Below are 17,410 nucleotides of genomic sequence, written 5' to 3'. Positions count from 1 at the left end.
AATGAAAAAGCTAAAAATATAGAGAAAAGTCAAATTTAAATACCCCCAGGTTTGATTTAGAGAACTAACCAGATATCAAGCATGAATAAAGACACAAAACTGTTTCTGCTTAACATTTTATTCATTGTCCAAATTCATATCAGTAGACTTGGAGAAATAAAAGGTATTTTTTTCCTTTTTAAACATTCTCTTAAACAAAAATATAACAACTATTTACAATCACTCGTAAAAAATACATAAAAAGCGTACGAGCAAAATCATGTTGTCTTTCTAAAAGACATAAGTTACAACAGCTATGAGAAGTGTGAGACGAAAGCAAACTTTAAGCCACAGACCAAGTTAATACCTCTTTGTACAGATTGTGCAGCACACTCACCACGTTTAAGCTTATTGTTGTGCATTTCTGCTGTAATGCCAAAAGATGTCTACATAAAACACATTCACATCTCTCTTATTGCATTCCAGGTAACACGGCAGGACACGAGGGGGCTAAAATCACAATCAGCCAGATCATTTCATCAAGCTGTGAGAGAGGGGATGTTCATCCTCTGCGGTTTTGTTGTTAAAAACATTGACATGTTTTGTTCACAGTGCCAAGAGCTGCTCACTGCCAGATCCTCCATGAAAAAATATCTACTGTATGCAGAGTAGGAGAAGAGGTGGTTACTGCTAAATGAAAATTTAGCCCTGAAATAAAAACTAAGTAAAAATAAAATGTAGCATCTTGTCTTGGAGTGCTTATAGAGCTCACGCTAGGAAACAACCTTGATGGAAAGACCAACGCGCCTGCTGTTTCGCTCTCAATCCAACATTTCAAAGCAGGTAAAAATATATATAACATCCTCTGAAGAAAATCGGTGCCATTTATAACATCTGGGCCTACTCTTATATGCTTCTATTTTTTTTTTTTTTTTTTAAATCACCCATGCAGAACATTAATACTGATTTATGGTTAATAATCTGAGGAATACAGTTGTGCAAAAACAAAGAGAGGAATTGTCAGTTTCTGACTCTCAGTCTGTTTCAAAGTTGTCTATCATTGAGATTATTTTAAAAATGAAAAAAAGGGGGAGGGTCACAGTGGATTCAGGGAAATCCATCAGACGAGTACAGTGAGGTTGAAAGTCTATAGTGCCGCTGAGATGATAGGGCTGAGAGACGGTATTAGAGATGGCATCGTGACGGGGCTTGTTCTGTTCAATTCAAATGATGATTTATAGCATCAAAAAAAACCTCCTTTCAATCACCCAGTCTGAGTTTGAATGAACTTGCCTCGTGCCATGAAACCGATCCCAAAGGGCCCCACTTCTCTGCAGGCAGGAGCGATCAAAGATGCGAACTAAGAAGGGCTTTTATTGAAACTGACTTCTGAGCCTTTTTCTTATGTGCTGAACGCCAAGACTGATCCAAATTTGGATTTTAAAAAATGCTATGTTGATCGCTATTTTGCAAATATAATTCCTCAACACACACACACACACACACACACACACACACACACACACACAGTCATATCCCAAACCACAGCAGCAATTACAACTATAGACAGAGCAGAAATGGCACCAACAACAGAGTGTGAGAGGAGAAAACAAGTCATGAACAATGACAAGAACTAATTCCTTAAAAGACTCCTGCCCAAAGACAGAAACAGGGCAATCACAACCTTGGATTATTTCTTATAACAAAATATTCAAAAATAGCCTTTATAGAGGACTCTCTTCTCTCATCTATACATTAATTTATGGCAAAGAAACAACAAAAATATATATGTATAAATTCATATATATGCCATGTATATATTAGCATTAATCATTTCAAGTCTTTGTGTGGCAAAACAATATGAAAGAAGCATCACAGAGCGCGAGACAGAAAGCAGAAGAACGTCTAATTCCAGTTACACCCCTGCTGCACTGCAGATAAAACACAATTAAAAAGAAATTTTTCCGTTTCCAAAACATTTCTCAGAATGTACAAATTTGCTTCCGTTTTCAATACAAATAAACAATTTTCAAGCAAATCCTTTAAATATTCTACAAAATGTACTATGAACATGGAATGGAGATGCAAGCCAGGCATTAAAATACATTATCTTTTGACTTGTTTTGTTGCTCGTTCTTTTTAAATAAGAAGCAAAAAACCGATACGAGAGGTACACTGCGAGCACATAGTCAAATTTTATGCTGCATCTCATATTCCTGCTGCAATATAAACAAATTTACAAGGTCAAATGAACCTGGAGCATTATACTTTAACATTTCAGCTTGTAATTCAATAGACAACTAGTCTAATAAACACTGTAAACAAAACGTGTAAGCTTCGGTGTAAACACTGTCCTTTGTCTTTATGCACACCAACTAAGATTTTGGTGTGTGTGTGTGTGTGTGTGTAAATGCATGCACGTTGTGTGGCCACACAGTGCTAATTTATCGTTTTATTATAGCTGCTGCAATAGAATAACGACACACGTTTTTACTCTACAGGAAGCAGCGAGGCATTTGTTCTTCAGCTCATTAAAAACAAGTTATAATACAGTTTTTTATGGAACATCCAGGAGGCAGCATGCCGCTAAAGTACCTCGCATCAGACTGAACGAGCAATAAGAGAGGTGACTGGGTGGTGGAGAGCGCGACATGAAGACAGAGAGAACTGCCTGAGTGATACTTTTTTTCCATCTATAAAGCTCCGCAATGTCCAGTAACAGACACAGGCTCTCTCTTACTTCAGGAGTTTAATTTCTCTTTTAGAAAGAGGAGTGAATAATATGTTGAGGGGCTCTATGTGGCTCCTGAGGGCTTTCCTTACCTCAAACACAGTCAAAAGTCTAAGTATCCGGATTAATAAAGTTGGTTTCGTAGCTGTTTTCTTGTGCATTTGGTTTATTTTTCGTTGGAACTGATGTTATTTGTGTAAATTTACATCATCAGTGCCAGGGTTTGATAGAGGCCAAAATGTTTCCTGTCTCTTGTTTATGTACATTCATCTTCTTTTGAGCTGACAGCAAACACAAAAACAAAAATCCCCCACGAGTGATTTATAATACTCACACTACTGACTACATCTTTCTATCCCCTTTGTCTGCTCCACCTCACTATTCTCACATAAAAACTTTACAAAGCTCAGAGATGCAAATGAAAAGAAGAAAAAAATGCTTTTACAAAAAAAAAAAAAAATCACTGTACAACATGTTCAAACTGTAAAAAACAACGTGAAACACCTTTAGACAAGAGAGCTTGGAGCGCAAAATGGAGGTACATGGTGGTCTGTTTCCAAGGAGGCTGACTTCTTCTCATGAGACATTGTTATTGTCACTCTTTCCTTCTTTAATTTGTCCTTTATATTTACGGCCATCTACAGCGATGTGACTCCATCACACTGTCTTTTTTTTCCTTTGTTCAAAAGTTTTTAAAAACTATCTAAAATCTTTCTTTTCTTCTTTGTTTTGTGAAATGGGTTTAAAAAGAGATGATTGTACAAGTCCTGGGAGGCGGAGTGAGGTGACGTGACACACTGCTCTGGTCCGCAGGTGCATTATGGTCCATGGCGATGTCACACAGGGCTTTGGGCGGGGGGGGGGGGTGTTTGGAGAATGTGCTCTGATACGTGATGATGGCAGGCTGCTAGCTTAGTCCAAAAGCCCAATCAACACGACTTGGTCCGTGTGTGAGAATATGTGCATGTGTGAGTGTGAGGTCACGTCTCTACACCGCCGACACTTGTTCATCTGGAAAAAAGGAAGAAAGGACAATGTTTGATTCATTTCAGACTTTTTAAGATCCTTCTAATACCACATAGAATGCAATCGAATACCTGTTTGTTTCACGATCAAGGAATGGTGGAAAACCCGCAGGGACGATATGGCCTGGAATTATTTATTATATCACATTTTCTTCACAGTACTGCATGAATTTGTAAATTCAATGCTTTCAGTGCTACTTTTCAACACCTGCAGATACCCTGATATGAGATTATTTTATTGTTTGTGGACCATTTTTTCCAATTACCACCAAAACACTCTACTCCCTTTAATAATGTCCAATTCACAATCACTGCAGAAGGAATGTATTGCAGATGGTATTCCTAACATCTAAATTTCACTACTATTGTTTTTTTTGTTTATTTTTTTGCAAAATAAAAATCACCGACACCTGAGGACATTGTATGAAACTATCTGACAGTAAAAACAATCTCAGATCATGTCAGACATTAAGGGGTAAAGTGGAGTCATATTTCTCTTTTCCCTTTGGTTTTAGACTTGAGACACTAATTTGACACATAGCATGAACGTGCTATGGAAGTAAATCCTAACTAGAATGACTAGGTAAGAAAAGGGCTATTTTGTTTAATGAAAAATCCCTTGTATTTTCCGTTTTAGTAAGTTTTTCACCATCCTGTGGGACGTACCATCCTCAATGTCAGCCAGCTCCTGTGGTGGGACACAGATACTGGGCGGTCTGGAGTGGCCCTGCATGGAGCCCCCTGTCCGAGCCTCTTGGTGGTGGAGCTGATGGTTAGCAGCCAGCCTCCGTGCCTCAGCCAGACTGCCGGCCGCTCCAGGGCTCTGCAAGAGTTTGCTCCTCTGGAGGGCCACGCTGTAGTCTGGAGGTCTGAGGTGAGGTCTGATACCTCCTGGCCCACCTACTACTCCATCTGGGAGGCCGAGATCCCCTAGAGCCAGACCCTGGTAGCCTGGAGGGGTGGGAGGGGGAGCTCGGTAACGCTCATCCTTGGCGGGGGAGGTGACACAGTACACTGGATGGAGGTGTAGGTCAAAAAAAAGGAGGGATGGAGGAAAGGAGGAGGGGAGCAAGGGATGAGGAGTGACCAGGGTGAAGAAGTCGCCGGAAAAGGAGGTGTGTGGGGAGTTGTGTGAGGAGGGGAGAAACAAAGGAAAATAATGGAAAAATTAAATCAATGTGATGTCTCACAAACACAATGCACACCTAAACATGCGTCAAAACGTGTTGGAAATTAAAAAAAAAATATATATAACCGATGGGATGGATGGTTGCAACGGATACAGACAAAACTAGAGCTGCAACTAAAATCTTTATTAATTGTTTATCAGATTAATCGATTAATCGTTTGGTTCAGAAAATAGTGAAAAAGGTGCCCAAGGTGACGACTTCAGATTAGTTGTTTTGTCTGGCTAACAGTCCAAAACCTAAAGATATTCAATTTACATGTAAAACAGAGAAAAAAGGGCAGAGAATGACTGACTTGAACGATTGATCGATTATCAAAAATGTTTGTCAAGTAATTTTCTGCTGCTCTACTAGTAGATTAATTGACTCCTCTTCCACTACTCTACAACTCCTAAGCCAAAAAAGTTTTGTTACCTTCATAAATCCAATAAACTGCATAGTCTTTTAGTTTACCATGAAACTACAGCAGAAGATCCAAAAGACAAATTAACGCTCTGGCTAATGATGATACTCCATAATTCCTGCCAGATTGAGAGCCAAAAGCGACAAGAATGAGATCTGTTTGGGCTCTCAGCCCAAGATCTAAGAAATGCAGAAGTGCAGCATTTGCCAGCTGTTCACTAGCCCGTAACAGCAAGTCAAGCAACAGAAAGCGGCAGTAATTCACCTAAAAACAGCAGACTTTACTTAATTTACTGTGTGATGGTGTAATGGGGAAGACTATTTTCTACTGTAACTATTCAGACAACAGACACACGTAGCGACAGTTGACCACTGTCACAGTGTGTTTACAGGGAATCAAACTCGCAACCTGACCCCTCACCTATCAGGCCCTTCTCTGTGCTTGACGTCACCGTTTTGTAGACAGGGTCTGTGCTTTGCCCTCCTTCCTCGTTGGTTGGCGAGGAGGGGTTCTCCGAGGTGTTTCGCCGCTTTATCGTCCCGTAATTCCCCTCGTAGGTGTCCGACAGTGAGCTGGACGACGCCCAGCTCTGCCGAGACTGATTGGACAGATCAGAGCTGGAGTTTCTGGAGTGTTGCTTGGCGGCGGAGTCCTCGCTCGCCCACGCTTGAGCACCGGCCTCGACCTCTGCTATCGGCCCGGTCAGCTGCGTGTGCTTGAAGCCTCCCAGGTGTGTGTGCGGGAGGGAGAGCGGATGCCCGTGGATGCCGTGGTCCCAGGGCCGGCAGGAGGAGGTGGGGAGGCTCTGGAAGGAGTCGTGGGAGTTGGAGGAACAGGATGTCCAGCTGCCACGGCCGCTGTCAGCCACGGAGTCCAAAGAGGTGTGGTCCGGGGTCAGCTCCTCGGTCGAGGTGGAGGAGGTGAAGGTGGAGGCTCGTGGTACGTATCCTCGAACCAATGACGAGGAACTACTGTAGATTAAAGAGACAGTGAAAACATTAAAGGGTGAAAATTAACTGGATTTACAAATCTAAATCCAAATCTTACAATTTCATCTACATAAAACAACAACATCTATATAGCAACCCACAGACAACCCAAAGAATGAGAAAACTATATTTGGATAGTCAGATTTTTTAAGGAAATAATTACTTTATTACGCAGATGACAATGTGTGCTTTCTGTGTTTATCTAATGAGTGTTTAACCAACTCATTAGATTATTGTGGTCTATGTAAGTGATGAAGACTGTTGTAAATAAATACACCAGCACTAAGCAAGACAGCTTTTTCCACTTTTCATTCAAGTTGTACGTCCCTTTCATGAACCTGTCACACATTTAAATGTGCAGAGATTCTTTTTAGGTATCCGTTAACTCAGTCAGCAATGAAATGTCGAAGAGTCAAAGACACACCATCACGCAGATGAACTGAAATCCTTGATACTAATTAAAATCATGTATGCAAGGAGCCGAATAACCAGGTTTCTCATGTTTCATACGATCACTTCAAAGCCAGGCTAAGATTCAAAACCAGAATACTAATGTACGGTATGTAAACATTCATTAGGATATGTAGATATAGTGTGAGAGTACATGAGGCAAAGACTTGTTAAGAAAAAGAGAAACTGCAAACCTACCCTAAAACTATAAAAGAAGGAAAGTGAAAAGTGTGAAAAGTGTAAAGGTGTAAGGTAAGTTGTACTGAAATGAACTGACAAGGAAGAGAGAGAAGAGGGCAAAGAAGAAGGTTCAATAACTATAAAAAGCTGTTGGCTGGAGGACATGTGGGTCAGAGTCAAAATACCAACAATCGAAAACAGGATGAAGTTCAATGTTACACAGATGATCTTCAACTTTCAACCAAAATGTCGCCAGATAAGTTATTGTACAGATTTTTAAAAAGTTTTTCGTTGTCTAACCTATAAAATACAGTTACTGTAAACGTTCGGCCATCAACGTTAATGCCTCATCTGCACACAAAAAAATGTTTTCCTTCATGATAGAGCAATATGCTTGGCTTTAAAAAAGTTTTTCTCCTCAGCTGCTTTTCATAAAGCAGCAGTTTGATTCACGGACATGGTTTTACTGGACAAACAAGCCACTAAATGAAACTGAGCCATATTTCATAAAACAGGCGGGTGTTATATGGCAAGGCTGCCGAAGTAATATAACATCAGAGAAGCAGACAGATTATTGCGTCCGGTGATATTTTATAGTCTCCACTTTGTGAGGCAGAATGGCCTGATCATGGAGGAACAATAAACAAACAGCAGAAAATAAAAAAGGTGCGTTGTTTACTCGGCCAGATTAAAAAGCCGCCTGCGTGAAAGCCGATACGTTGTTAACTGAGGAGAGGAGGAGAGGGGAGGGCAGTAAATGTGCGACGCTAATAAAAACCTGCCGCGTTTTACGACTTCCTGTTCTCTGAGTTTTAATGAGGAAAGGACATAATTGGAAACCAGCTGGGAGAGGGAATGGAAGAGTGGCTGGAGGTAGCAGACCATGTACGTGTGGTGCCCTTTTGCTCATGTTGATAATGAAGTGTTTGTGTGTGAGCGCATCCTGGTAGTTCAAGGCTTGAGTCATGGCTCGGAAAACAATATTTGCTCTCATACCAATTAATTTTTCGGGGTAGAATATGAGCTAAAAGGGATCTAAATAAACACATTAAAAGGTGTTTGTTTAGAAGACTTAATTTGTACACTGTAAAAAAGAATCTCCATTCTGATAAGTAGTGCAGTTTTTGAATCCTACAACTTCATGTCCTCAAGCTAGTTAAGCCCCATTTGGAGGACAAGATTTATTTCTCCAGAGGAGGTGGGGTGCTTTCATTGTTTGTGCTGAGCTGGTCAGTGATTTTAATCCAATTCGGGGCGGGTAGGTCTATAATTTTCACCTCCACCCTGGTAATAATTACAGAAACAATAACCTACTGTTTTTAAGTGGACTGGCAGGACCTCTTATAATTTAAATTCAGTCCAGAGGGAGGCTTTGCATTTTAGAAGCCTTTTTTATATAGAGTGCTGCACTTACTGTTTCTGGGTTTCATCTGCTCAGTGATAGATAGATAGCTTGTTAATTGAATGTTAACACAGACTGAAGGAAAAATTTGAGACTTTAAGAGAAAGAAAGGTGTCTTGTTACAGGTGATTCTTCTTTGCTGGTCTACCTTTGTATGGCCAAACTGATATTTTTGTTTAATGAGCTACATGTATTTAACAACTGCAGATACTAGTCCCTTTCTTTCTGTAAAAGCATAGCCTAATCGCCATTCAGTATTAAAATGTGTTCTCGTTAGCTCAGTTGTGCCCGCATTGCGATCCCATCTAAATAAGGTTAGTCTTGCGATACCAGACAATTAGAGAGCGAAGCGTTTAGAGACTGGCTTATGAGTTTTTATCCAAATAAAATATCCAGATAGAGCCTGGGAAATGGAATGCATCAAATTTTCCATTGGTTTGCAAACGTCTGCTTACGGACTTTTGTGTTGAGAGTTGACAGCACAGTGAGTGGCTCTGTAGTGAGAGCACAGTTTTTCCTCAAAGCATGAACAGTTCTGAGTTTTACAAAGTGTTCAGTGGGGAAAAACAATATATTTAGACTTCTAGAGGCTACATTGGGTCAACTTTTAGTCTGACTTAAGTATAGAGAATGTGAGGATTTATAGCAGTAATAATCTTTTCCTTTCATTTCTGTGATGCTCTCCTGTCACAGCACTACTTTCACTGTCTGCAGTCTATTCTTATGAACGCAAGTACATGTACAGAGATGATTAGAAACCAGCTTACATATATACATGACCAAGAAATAGTTCCTGGGAGAAATTCAGCTAGGGAAACCAGGTCTCCCCCTTGTTGCCATTTTGTGAAAAACTTTTTGTTGTGAAACTGGAAAAACTCCAAGACAGCACATAGGAAACTGTTTGATGCTCGCTTTTTAACTTAAGTTAATGAACTAAACCAGACAGATTAGATTAAATGAATTGAACTGAAGTTAATTACCTTGTGCTGGGCTGGTTATAATCAACATTTAAGTGTGCGTGTGTTGCTGCTGAACTCTCAGGAACCGCAGCAGCTGTCGTAGTAGTGGATGCAGTAGTACTAGCAGAAGTAGTAGTACAGGTCCTGTTGCTGCTAGTACACCGGTCTTCGAGCCCAGGAGCAGGCACAGAGTCAACTGAACAGATACTGGAGCGGGAGGAGATCTCGCTGTGACTTGAGTCCGACAGGTTGTCTGCTTTACCGGCTGGTAGGAGGGTGTAACCTGGAGCAACATTGAGAACATTTACATTTGAACATGAAGTAAAATACAGATTATAATAATGAAGAAAATGCAAAATGGGGAAGGGACAAGGATGGAAAGTGACAGATGCAACATTAGAAAATAAATGAAAAGATAAAGTAGAGAAAGAAAAATGGCCAGCAGTAAATAGCCTTTTTTTCTAAAAGCACATTCCAGTAGCATGAATGTAGATTATATTACAATTATTTTGAGAAAAACCCTGGCAGTGGTAGTGTGTAGCTCTACCCAACTGGTCATCTTTTCTATCATTTTTTTTAGGCAATGTTGGATAGTCACTGCACTTCAAAATCACCCTGCATCCAGAAGGTGACCAAAAAAATAAGAATCCATACTGATGTGAGAATATGGGGAGACTGAATCTGAAGTTTGTGTTCCCTTTTTAATAGCAAATACTTAAAAATAACACTGTTAATCCAGAAATACTCATCAGTCTCTATGTCATGTACAATACTTTTCATCAACACTTACACAGTACAGCAAATGGACGCTGTGAAGTTAAGGCCGCTTCTAAAATTTGAAGTGAAATGTGAACAGGGCCTCAGAACTGTGTTGAAATGACTGTAAAGGACTGTTTACAGTGTACAACTGTTACAGAGGTCACAGTTTAAACTTCATATACTCAAAAACCTGCTGAACCAAATCATTTCTAACTAACGGATATTTAAAGGAACGTGGCGATACAATTCTGTATGCCGCAGAAGAAAGTCGCATATCAAAACCTACACTTGACACCAACAAAAGGAATGACAAATTCATCTTTTTCTTGTGAAAAGGAATTTCGAAATTGGATCTCAGCGGAAAAATGCTTCATAACGACAAAATATCCTTCATTTTGGGATCAAAACGTTTTGGTTAATAAGTTTTCTGCTTTGACAGTGACATATTCTGCTACATTTGGCTGTTCAGTGACATTGCAACATTATTGCATTATTCCCACGAACAAAGGAGAAATCAGAGAACAAACTGAAATGATTTTCCATTTGTTGTTACTGCCACAAGCAAGATCTATTTTTCTCTTATCTGCTTGGAACGTTTGCTGGGAAAACTCTTTCTCACGTCACCATTTTATGACTCATGGTGGATATGAGACTAACTCTTGCTTTAGTGCTTCCAAAACAAAATGTAGTGCTATCACTTTAACAGGCTATCCTTTGTGATGGATTCTCAATTAATGTAATTTATCATCAACCTCTGACAGAAATTCTCACTGAAATACAACTAACTTAATTTTTTCTTTCATTTTATCTCCAATTCCTTGTTTTTACTCGGCAAATAATCAGCTATCTCTGTCAGACAGTCTTTCTCCTGGTGTGTCTGTCCCTGCAGAGCCAAAGGAAGGGGTTTGGGCTCGCCGACCTCCTGGCTCTCTTCTCTGCCTGTCCTTGTCTCATATCCTGAGGTGAGGGGGGCACAGCCTTCCCCATTCCCTCCCCACTGTTCAGATGTGGCCTGACTGCAATCGGCCTCTCCCTGGACTGACTCCTTTCCCTCAGTATCCTGAATGGTGACAGCAGTCTCGTCCTGATGGGGGACTCTGGAAGTTTGGGTCTCATTGACTGGGGCTGGGAGAGAGGTGACAGAGTCATGGGTGCCAATCCTGGTAGACTGGGAGGAGACCCAGTGTGGGTCATGGGGTGCACCACACGCATACCTGTCCTTCCTGCTCTAACCCTCTGTGACATTAGCCCTGAATCTACCTGTGCACCCTGGTCTTTCTGCTGCCTGGATCTCCCTCTCTGAACTTCCTCCGTCTCCTCTTTTTCCTTTTTCACTTCACTTCCTTTCTCCTCCTCCTCCTCAGTCTGATTCTCTCTCTCCCTGCTACTCTCTCGGCTGTGCTGCCTGGTCATCAGTAGGATTCTTTTGTGGAGGAGAGCCCCACCTATGCCGTAGCTGCGCAGGCTGACACTGCCGGCCTTTGTGCTGGCATCGCTGGTCAGTGACGACGAAGATCCCGACAAGTTCATCTGGCTGGAGTTCTGGGACTTGGCCACGCCTCCCACTGAAAAGAAAGGGATTTTTATTTATATAACTTATGCTGGGCATTGTCTGGCAATCTTATTTAAACAAAAAGATGACTGGAGATTTAAGTCACAGGGTGCCTTCAGGACAAAGCGACTACCCCAGTTATTATTTATAGCAAAAAATATGCAATCCTAAAAGCAGTTAAGGAAGGAAAAGTGTAAATTGACCATAGTTAACTTCTACTTTACATGTATAAGTATTCACCCCAGATGTGGTTTCTGAATAACTCAACACTGCTTGGAAGTGACTGTTTCCCTAGATCTACTCTGTGGCTCCTCCTCATGTAACCTTCCTTGGATAGAAGCATACAGGGTGAAAAGCACGGTTTCTGGAGCACACCTTTGCGCGGGGAGCCCTGCGGCGACACTGTGGGGCTGGAGTGAAGGGAGGAAATGGTGGAGACGGTGTCATCAGATGGTCTCTTGGTGCTCCACTCCTCTGATGAGTTCATTGGAGGTTTCTTCACCACCTGGGGAGAGTTGGAGTCTGGAGAAGAAAAACAAGAGAGAAAAGGGTTACAGAAAAGTAGATTATCCTGGGAGTCTGTTATACATCTTTAGTAATACAGAATTGGGAAATATATGTTTGAAGTTGACACAATTTAAATGAAATTCTAAACAAAATGAAGTAAAAAGTAATCTAAAAATGAAATCTGAATAAATAAGTATAATGATGTTATACAGTATAATACAGGTTTACTGACTAGGTGTGCCTATGTCCTTGGCAGTGCTCTTCTTTCGTAGAGGGTTCAGTGGGACCTGGACCTGAAGGACTTGTGACACCCTGTTTTGTGTTTTCCCCGAGGGCAGAGCTGACCGCAGAGACACTGGAGACATGTCCGACTTGGTGGATCGTCTCTCGCTCAAGTTTTTAGACACTACAACCACAAGTAGAAGAATCATCAAAACATCTTCCATTTTGAATGTTCTGAAGAAGTTCAGTTTAACTATTCAGTGTGACATATGTTAGTAGTAATACTTCTCTCAAGTAGATACACAGAACAAATATTACAATAATATAATAAAAGACAGTGAGCTTTACTTTTATGTATACCAGAACTGAGAAACCTCTCAAGATCTACCTGAATTTGATTTTTAAAATTACATCACAGGTTTTTCACAGACCTAGACAGAAACCATACAGTAGATCTGTCTTGCCGTCATAAAATGCAAGATTATGACATTCAAAACTGATAAAAGTATCATACTTAAACATACTGCTATTTCTTGACAATGTCACAGTAATAATATGATGAAGGATTGGATTAATATTGTGGCCAAATATTTCTCTGACTGCTGTGATGAACCAATTACGCACTGTTATGCAGTGATACAGTTCAGATGAGCCAAAAAAGGAATTTTAGCACAATGACTCAGGCTCAATTTAAAAAAATTACACATTGAGGTTATGCTTAACCGCTAAGAAAACATGATATAGCATTGTGTGTTTGGATGATACAATACATGCTGCACTATATATGTACTGATTGATCAAGTGATCCCTGTTATTTTCTGCAGGACAGCTGCAAATACACTAGGTGGCAGTGAAAGCCAATAATACAAATGGATATTGTATATAGTACAGTATATATTGTCAAATCAGTTATCATCTGCTGATATTATAGATCTCAAGATTAAATAAATAAAATTTTCTACAGTTACCAACATAAAAAAGTACATACAAAATATGTAGAACAATGCTTTCAATAATTCCAACTGATGTACTTTTTATTTTATTTTTTACTGTTTTTACTCTCTATCAGGTACAGGGTCAATCTACTGACATAGAAATATATATTTCAGGCTCATCTACATTTACTTATGCCTCAGAGAGTATATAAACATTTAAGGCAATGATGAAAAAGTAGTCTCAGTTTCAGTGTTACTCACAGGTGCTGTAGGATGGCTCACACTGCAGGGACATGATTTGGTGTTTCTCCTCATCTGACTCCACCGTCAGGTTGGACAGGTACTGTTTCACCTTTCTGGCCATCTGAGCGTCTTCGTACAGCTTCTTGGCGTTGAGAAGCGAGCTGCGGCGTACTCGCTTCTTATGGGCGCCGCCCTGCACATCCAGCATGTTGGAGTTTGTGCTGCCCTGACTCAAAGACCTAATGAGGGAGAGGGGAGAGAAGGAAGGAAAAGGAGGAGGATAAAAAATGACAGAATAAGAGGAGATGAGAGGAAGAAAATGAAGAAGGAGAAGAAAGATAAGAGATGAAGAAAACAGTAAGAGATGGAGAAGATGAGGAGGGAATTTTAAGAGGTGAGAGGAAGAGATAAAATGTTGATGGATGAGCAGAAGATGAAAGATTGACAAAGATGAAGTAGAGGATAAAGGGAGATAAATGAAGATGATAAGACAGGAACAGAAGAAATGCACGTGAAAGTCGAAAGACAGAAAACAAAAAGGCAGATTGAACGAGGGAAGGAAAGAATGGTAAACAACATCAGTCCAATCACCAATAAAACAGGCACAACTACCTACACCAAATACCTCTTCTACTATAAAATCTGTACATCTGTCTTTGTGTTGGAGCATAGCATTTTAAAACAGGACCATGCAACTGGGAGGGAGGCAGTTCTCGCTGGTGTGCCATGCTATCACAGTACAGAACAGCAGAACATTCTGTCAGATGGAGGCAAAAAGGGTTAGGAAACAAAAGATGCACAAGATTCGATATGGGGAATATTATGCCAGGATGCAGATATGAAAAAACACCAAACCTGAGTCAAATAGTATCTGTTAATATTTGCTTTATTTTGTCAGGTCAAGTTGAAACTTTAAACCTTGAGGTTTTAAGCCAGTGTGGACGAGAAGTCTTCAAACTGCTCTGAAAAAACTAAAACCTGAACATCTACAGTTCCATTGTGAATGGGCAAATTCCATCTGCTGATGGGGATCATTTGATATGATCCAAAGCCCCTGAACAGATACTAAATGGGCCTTGAGGTTAAATTGTTTTGCTTTTTAAATTTGATTTAATTATCAATTATACATCATATTATGTGCAATCACTCTGGGACTTACTTATTAACCAACTTATTAACCAGCTTATTAACTGTGAAGTTGAGTTGTCTTATGTTCTCCTTCTTGGCCCAAGAAAAGACACCTTTCTTTAACACCACAACAATCACTATGTGAATGTGTTTAGAACCTCTTGGTCAAAACAAATGCTACATATCATTTTAAGCTACTATATGACTCAAACATACAATCTTATGAACAGGGCAAACAATTAATGGGTCAATGATGGACTTCAGAGTGGTTCAGGTGAATGGGCACTGCAAATGGAAGGGTTAATCACAGACAAGCCCAGGCAGACACGCATGTACACTCAAGGGGGGGGGGCATGCAGAGCTTAGGGTGGTGGGGATGCAGGGTGGATTTAATTTCTGCTGGTCCAGACTGAAACAGGATGAAACCGGTACCAGGACAAACTTACCCTAAACTCTTCCACCTCTTCTTCCTGCAAGCAAGAGGCGTGAAGATTGAAGCGTGACTTAAAGACAAGTTCAGGGGTTGGGGTGGACAAGACTATGTAGAGGTCATGCCACAACAAACAAACAGGACATGATTGGAGATGGGAGGACACCAGACATATGACATCTCCCCATATCAACCTAAAGAGTATGTGTTATGGCCTTGTGCATCACACACTCAGGAAAACAAGTTGTTGTGTCACCTTTTTGGGGTTTTTGAAAAATATTTGTCACATACGATACAATGTCAATACAAGATTTTTAAAAGAAAAGTCTTGAAGTCGTGTAAAATATCATCTCTGACATCTTGAGTTTGTAGTATGAAGGGAGTGCCTGCAGGGGGCAGTCATGCACTGCAGCAGTGACAGACTGTGATAGCACACACAAATTGAGTGGTACAAACTACACACTGCGGTTGGTATCAATTCTACCTCACTTCCAGTCAATCCATGCTTTGTGTCCTCGCACCGTTACATTCCAGCAAAGGGATGCAATCGAACCAACAAGAGCCATGAACTGGACAAGAAGTGAATGGGAATGGATTAAACCAGACCTTGAGTGTGTGCCTGATCCTGTCAGTGAAGGATCCAGGTTGGCTGGTGGAGGTATGGTGCACAGTGGTTCCCTTTTTGCTTCTATTTGTAATCTTCTGCAGTCTTTTCTAAACCCTGTAATCTACTTTGCTGTACTGCACTCTGCTTTGTATTCCTCTTTCTGAGAAGTGACAGTTTTGAGTATGGCTGACGGAAAAGAGGAAGAGTCAGTTTCAAAAATACTCATATTTGAAGGGAGTTGATGATTTGTTATCACTTACTAAACTGAAACAAATGTACATATTTGTTCACAGTATATTAATTGAAGACTGTCTCACTATGCAACTTACCTGGTCATTGATGATGATTTCTGAGCCACAAAATCTACCTCAGGCTCCCAATAACAATATATTTTCTTTAATAAAAGCTACAAAATGTACATTTTCATGATATTAGCCTCTAAAGTTCTCAGTTTTCCTGGCTTTTTTGGATGTGACACTTTTGTGATATAGCTAATTAAGCAAATTATAGCCCCCACACAAAGGTTTTAAGTGACCCGAATCTGTGAAACTAGCCCCAACAGCATCAAGTCAAAGCAAAATTGGTCTAAAATCTTGAGAATAAAAGGTTTTGCGGACTCTTGGTATCAAAAACAACCAACCTCTGTCTGAACATGAGGGCAGGGTCCATGTTGGCTGAGGTCAACCGCACCACGTGTCTAATCTCCTTGGCGATCATCCTTAGCTTCTCGAAGTTCACAAGACCATCTACACTGGAGTCATTGCCTGAGAGGACACACACACACACACACACACACACACACACAAACAGTGAGTGTGAAGTCAGCTGTCAAAATTATAAAGGAGATAAATGATTCATATTTTGTCACATTTGCAAGATGCAATTTGCAACAATATTTCTAAGTCAAATCTTCAAAGTAAAAATCTCCTTGTTCTGGTTATCTTGTCAATCTTCTAGGAGATCAAAGTGGTTTCTTTCATATTGAGTCATGTTAGGCCACTTGAGAATTTTTAGCAACTTGCACAATTAGGGAAACTTTCTTTTTAATTCCTAACATGGCCATACATTTAAGAGAAAACCTTTAAGGAGAAGTCAGTTTGGGTAGTTTTGACCTGACACTATGTGAGATAGGGAAGCCTATAGCAGAAGTAAACCTAAGTGAGACTGAAAATGACCTTCCACACAACACAGGGGAAGTAGGGGACATCAAATATACAGAAGAGCGTTTCAAGTTTCAGAGATGGCCTCAGTTTTTTAGTTTATATACAATTAAAGGAAATGTAGCAACACATGGCACATAAAAAGAAAGTCTGGGCTTTCCACAAAGGTACCTTCATGTAAGAAGGTGAGGTCCTTCTTGACCACTGGGAAAAGTGGGATGATGGGTGGTTGCATGCTCTGGCTGCTTAGGATGTTGCGGTACTTGGCCATGTTCCTGGACGGGTCGAAGACGTCCTGCAGGTCTCCAAACAGCTTCTCGTACTTGCTGGGCAACTTTTCCCAAGAGCTCCGCAGCCGAGCCACCGGTGCCAAGTTCAGGCCGCTATGTGAGGGAGGAAAGAGGTGTAAGGAGGGCAGGAGAAGGGAAGGGGAGAGGCATAGATAAATAGGTTATGGTGGGAAGAAGGGAGGAGGAGGATAGAGGTAGACATTTTGGGAAAAGAGGGTGCAGGAGAAAAAAGTGAAGTATAAAAGTTAAAACTTTACTTTTTTGTAGTGTGT

General features: G+C 40.6%; 1 protein-coding gene across 8 annotated transcripts in view; it reads right to left on the bottom strand.

Moving 5' to 3' along the window:
• Positions 1-102: 102 nt before the first annotated feature.
• Positions 103-17,410, bottom strand: part of LOC127363751 (rap guanine nucleotide exchange factor 6) — a 147,997-nt gene continuing 130,689 nt past the window's right edge. For 5 of the 8 annotated variants that reach the window (XM_051400602.1, XM_051400604.1, XM_051400597.1 and 2 more), the window contains 11 exons: positions 17,020-17,231; positions 16,329-16,452; positions 15,098-15,121; positions 13,542-13,762; positions 12,356-12,529; positions 11,992-12,138; positions 11,510-11,629; positions 9,327-9,588; positions 5,746-6,296; positions 4,402-4,749; positions 103-3,721 (listed from right to left, as the gene is read on the bottom strand). In XM_051400602.1, the coding sequence (XP_051256562.1) occupies positions 3,699-3,721; positions 4,402-4,749; positions 5,746-6,296; positions 9,327-9,588; positions 11,510-11,629; positions 11,992-12,138; positions 12,356-12,529; positions 13,542-13,762; positions 15,098-15,121; positions 16,329-16,452; positions 17,020-17,231 (2,206 nt within the window). In that variant the 3' untranslated portion in view covers positions 103-3,698. The remainder of the gene's footprint in view (positions 3,722-4,401; positions 4,750-5,745; positions 6,297-9,326; positions 9,589-11,509; positions 11,630-11,991; positions 12,139-12,355; positions 12,530-13,541; positions 13,763-15,097; positions 15,122-16,328; positions 16,453-17,019; positions 17,232-17,410) is intronic. The other 3 variants (XM_051400598.1, XM_051400603.1, XM_051400601.1) reach the window with 3 other exon arrangements.

Source organism: Dicentrarchus labrax, unplaced genomic scaffold, assembly GCF_905237075.1.
Source record: "Dicentrarchus labrax unplaced genomic scaffold, dlabrax2021, whole genome shotgun sequence".
Lineage (NCBI taxonomy): Eukaryota > Metazoa > Chordata > Actinopteri > Moronidae > Dicentrarchus > Dicentrarchus labrax.
Note: the sequence above shows the minus strand (reverse complement) of the source record. Positions and strands in the feature narration are given on the sequence as shown.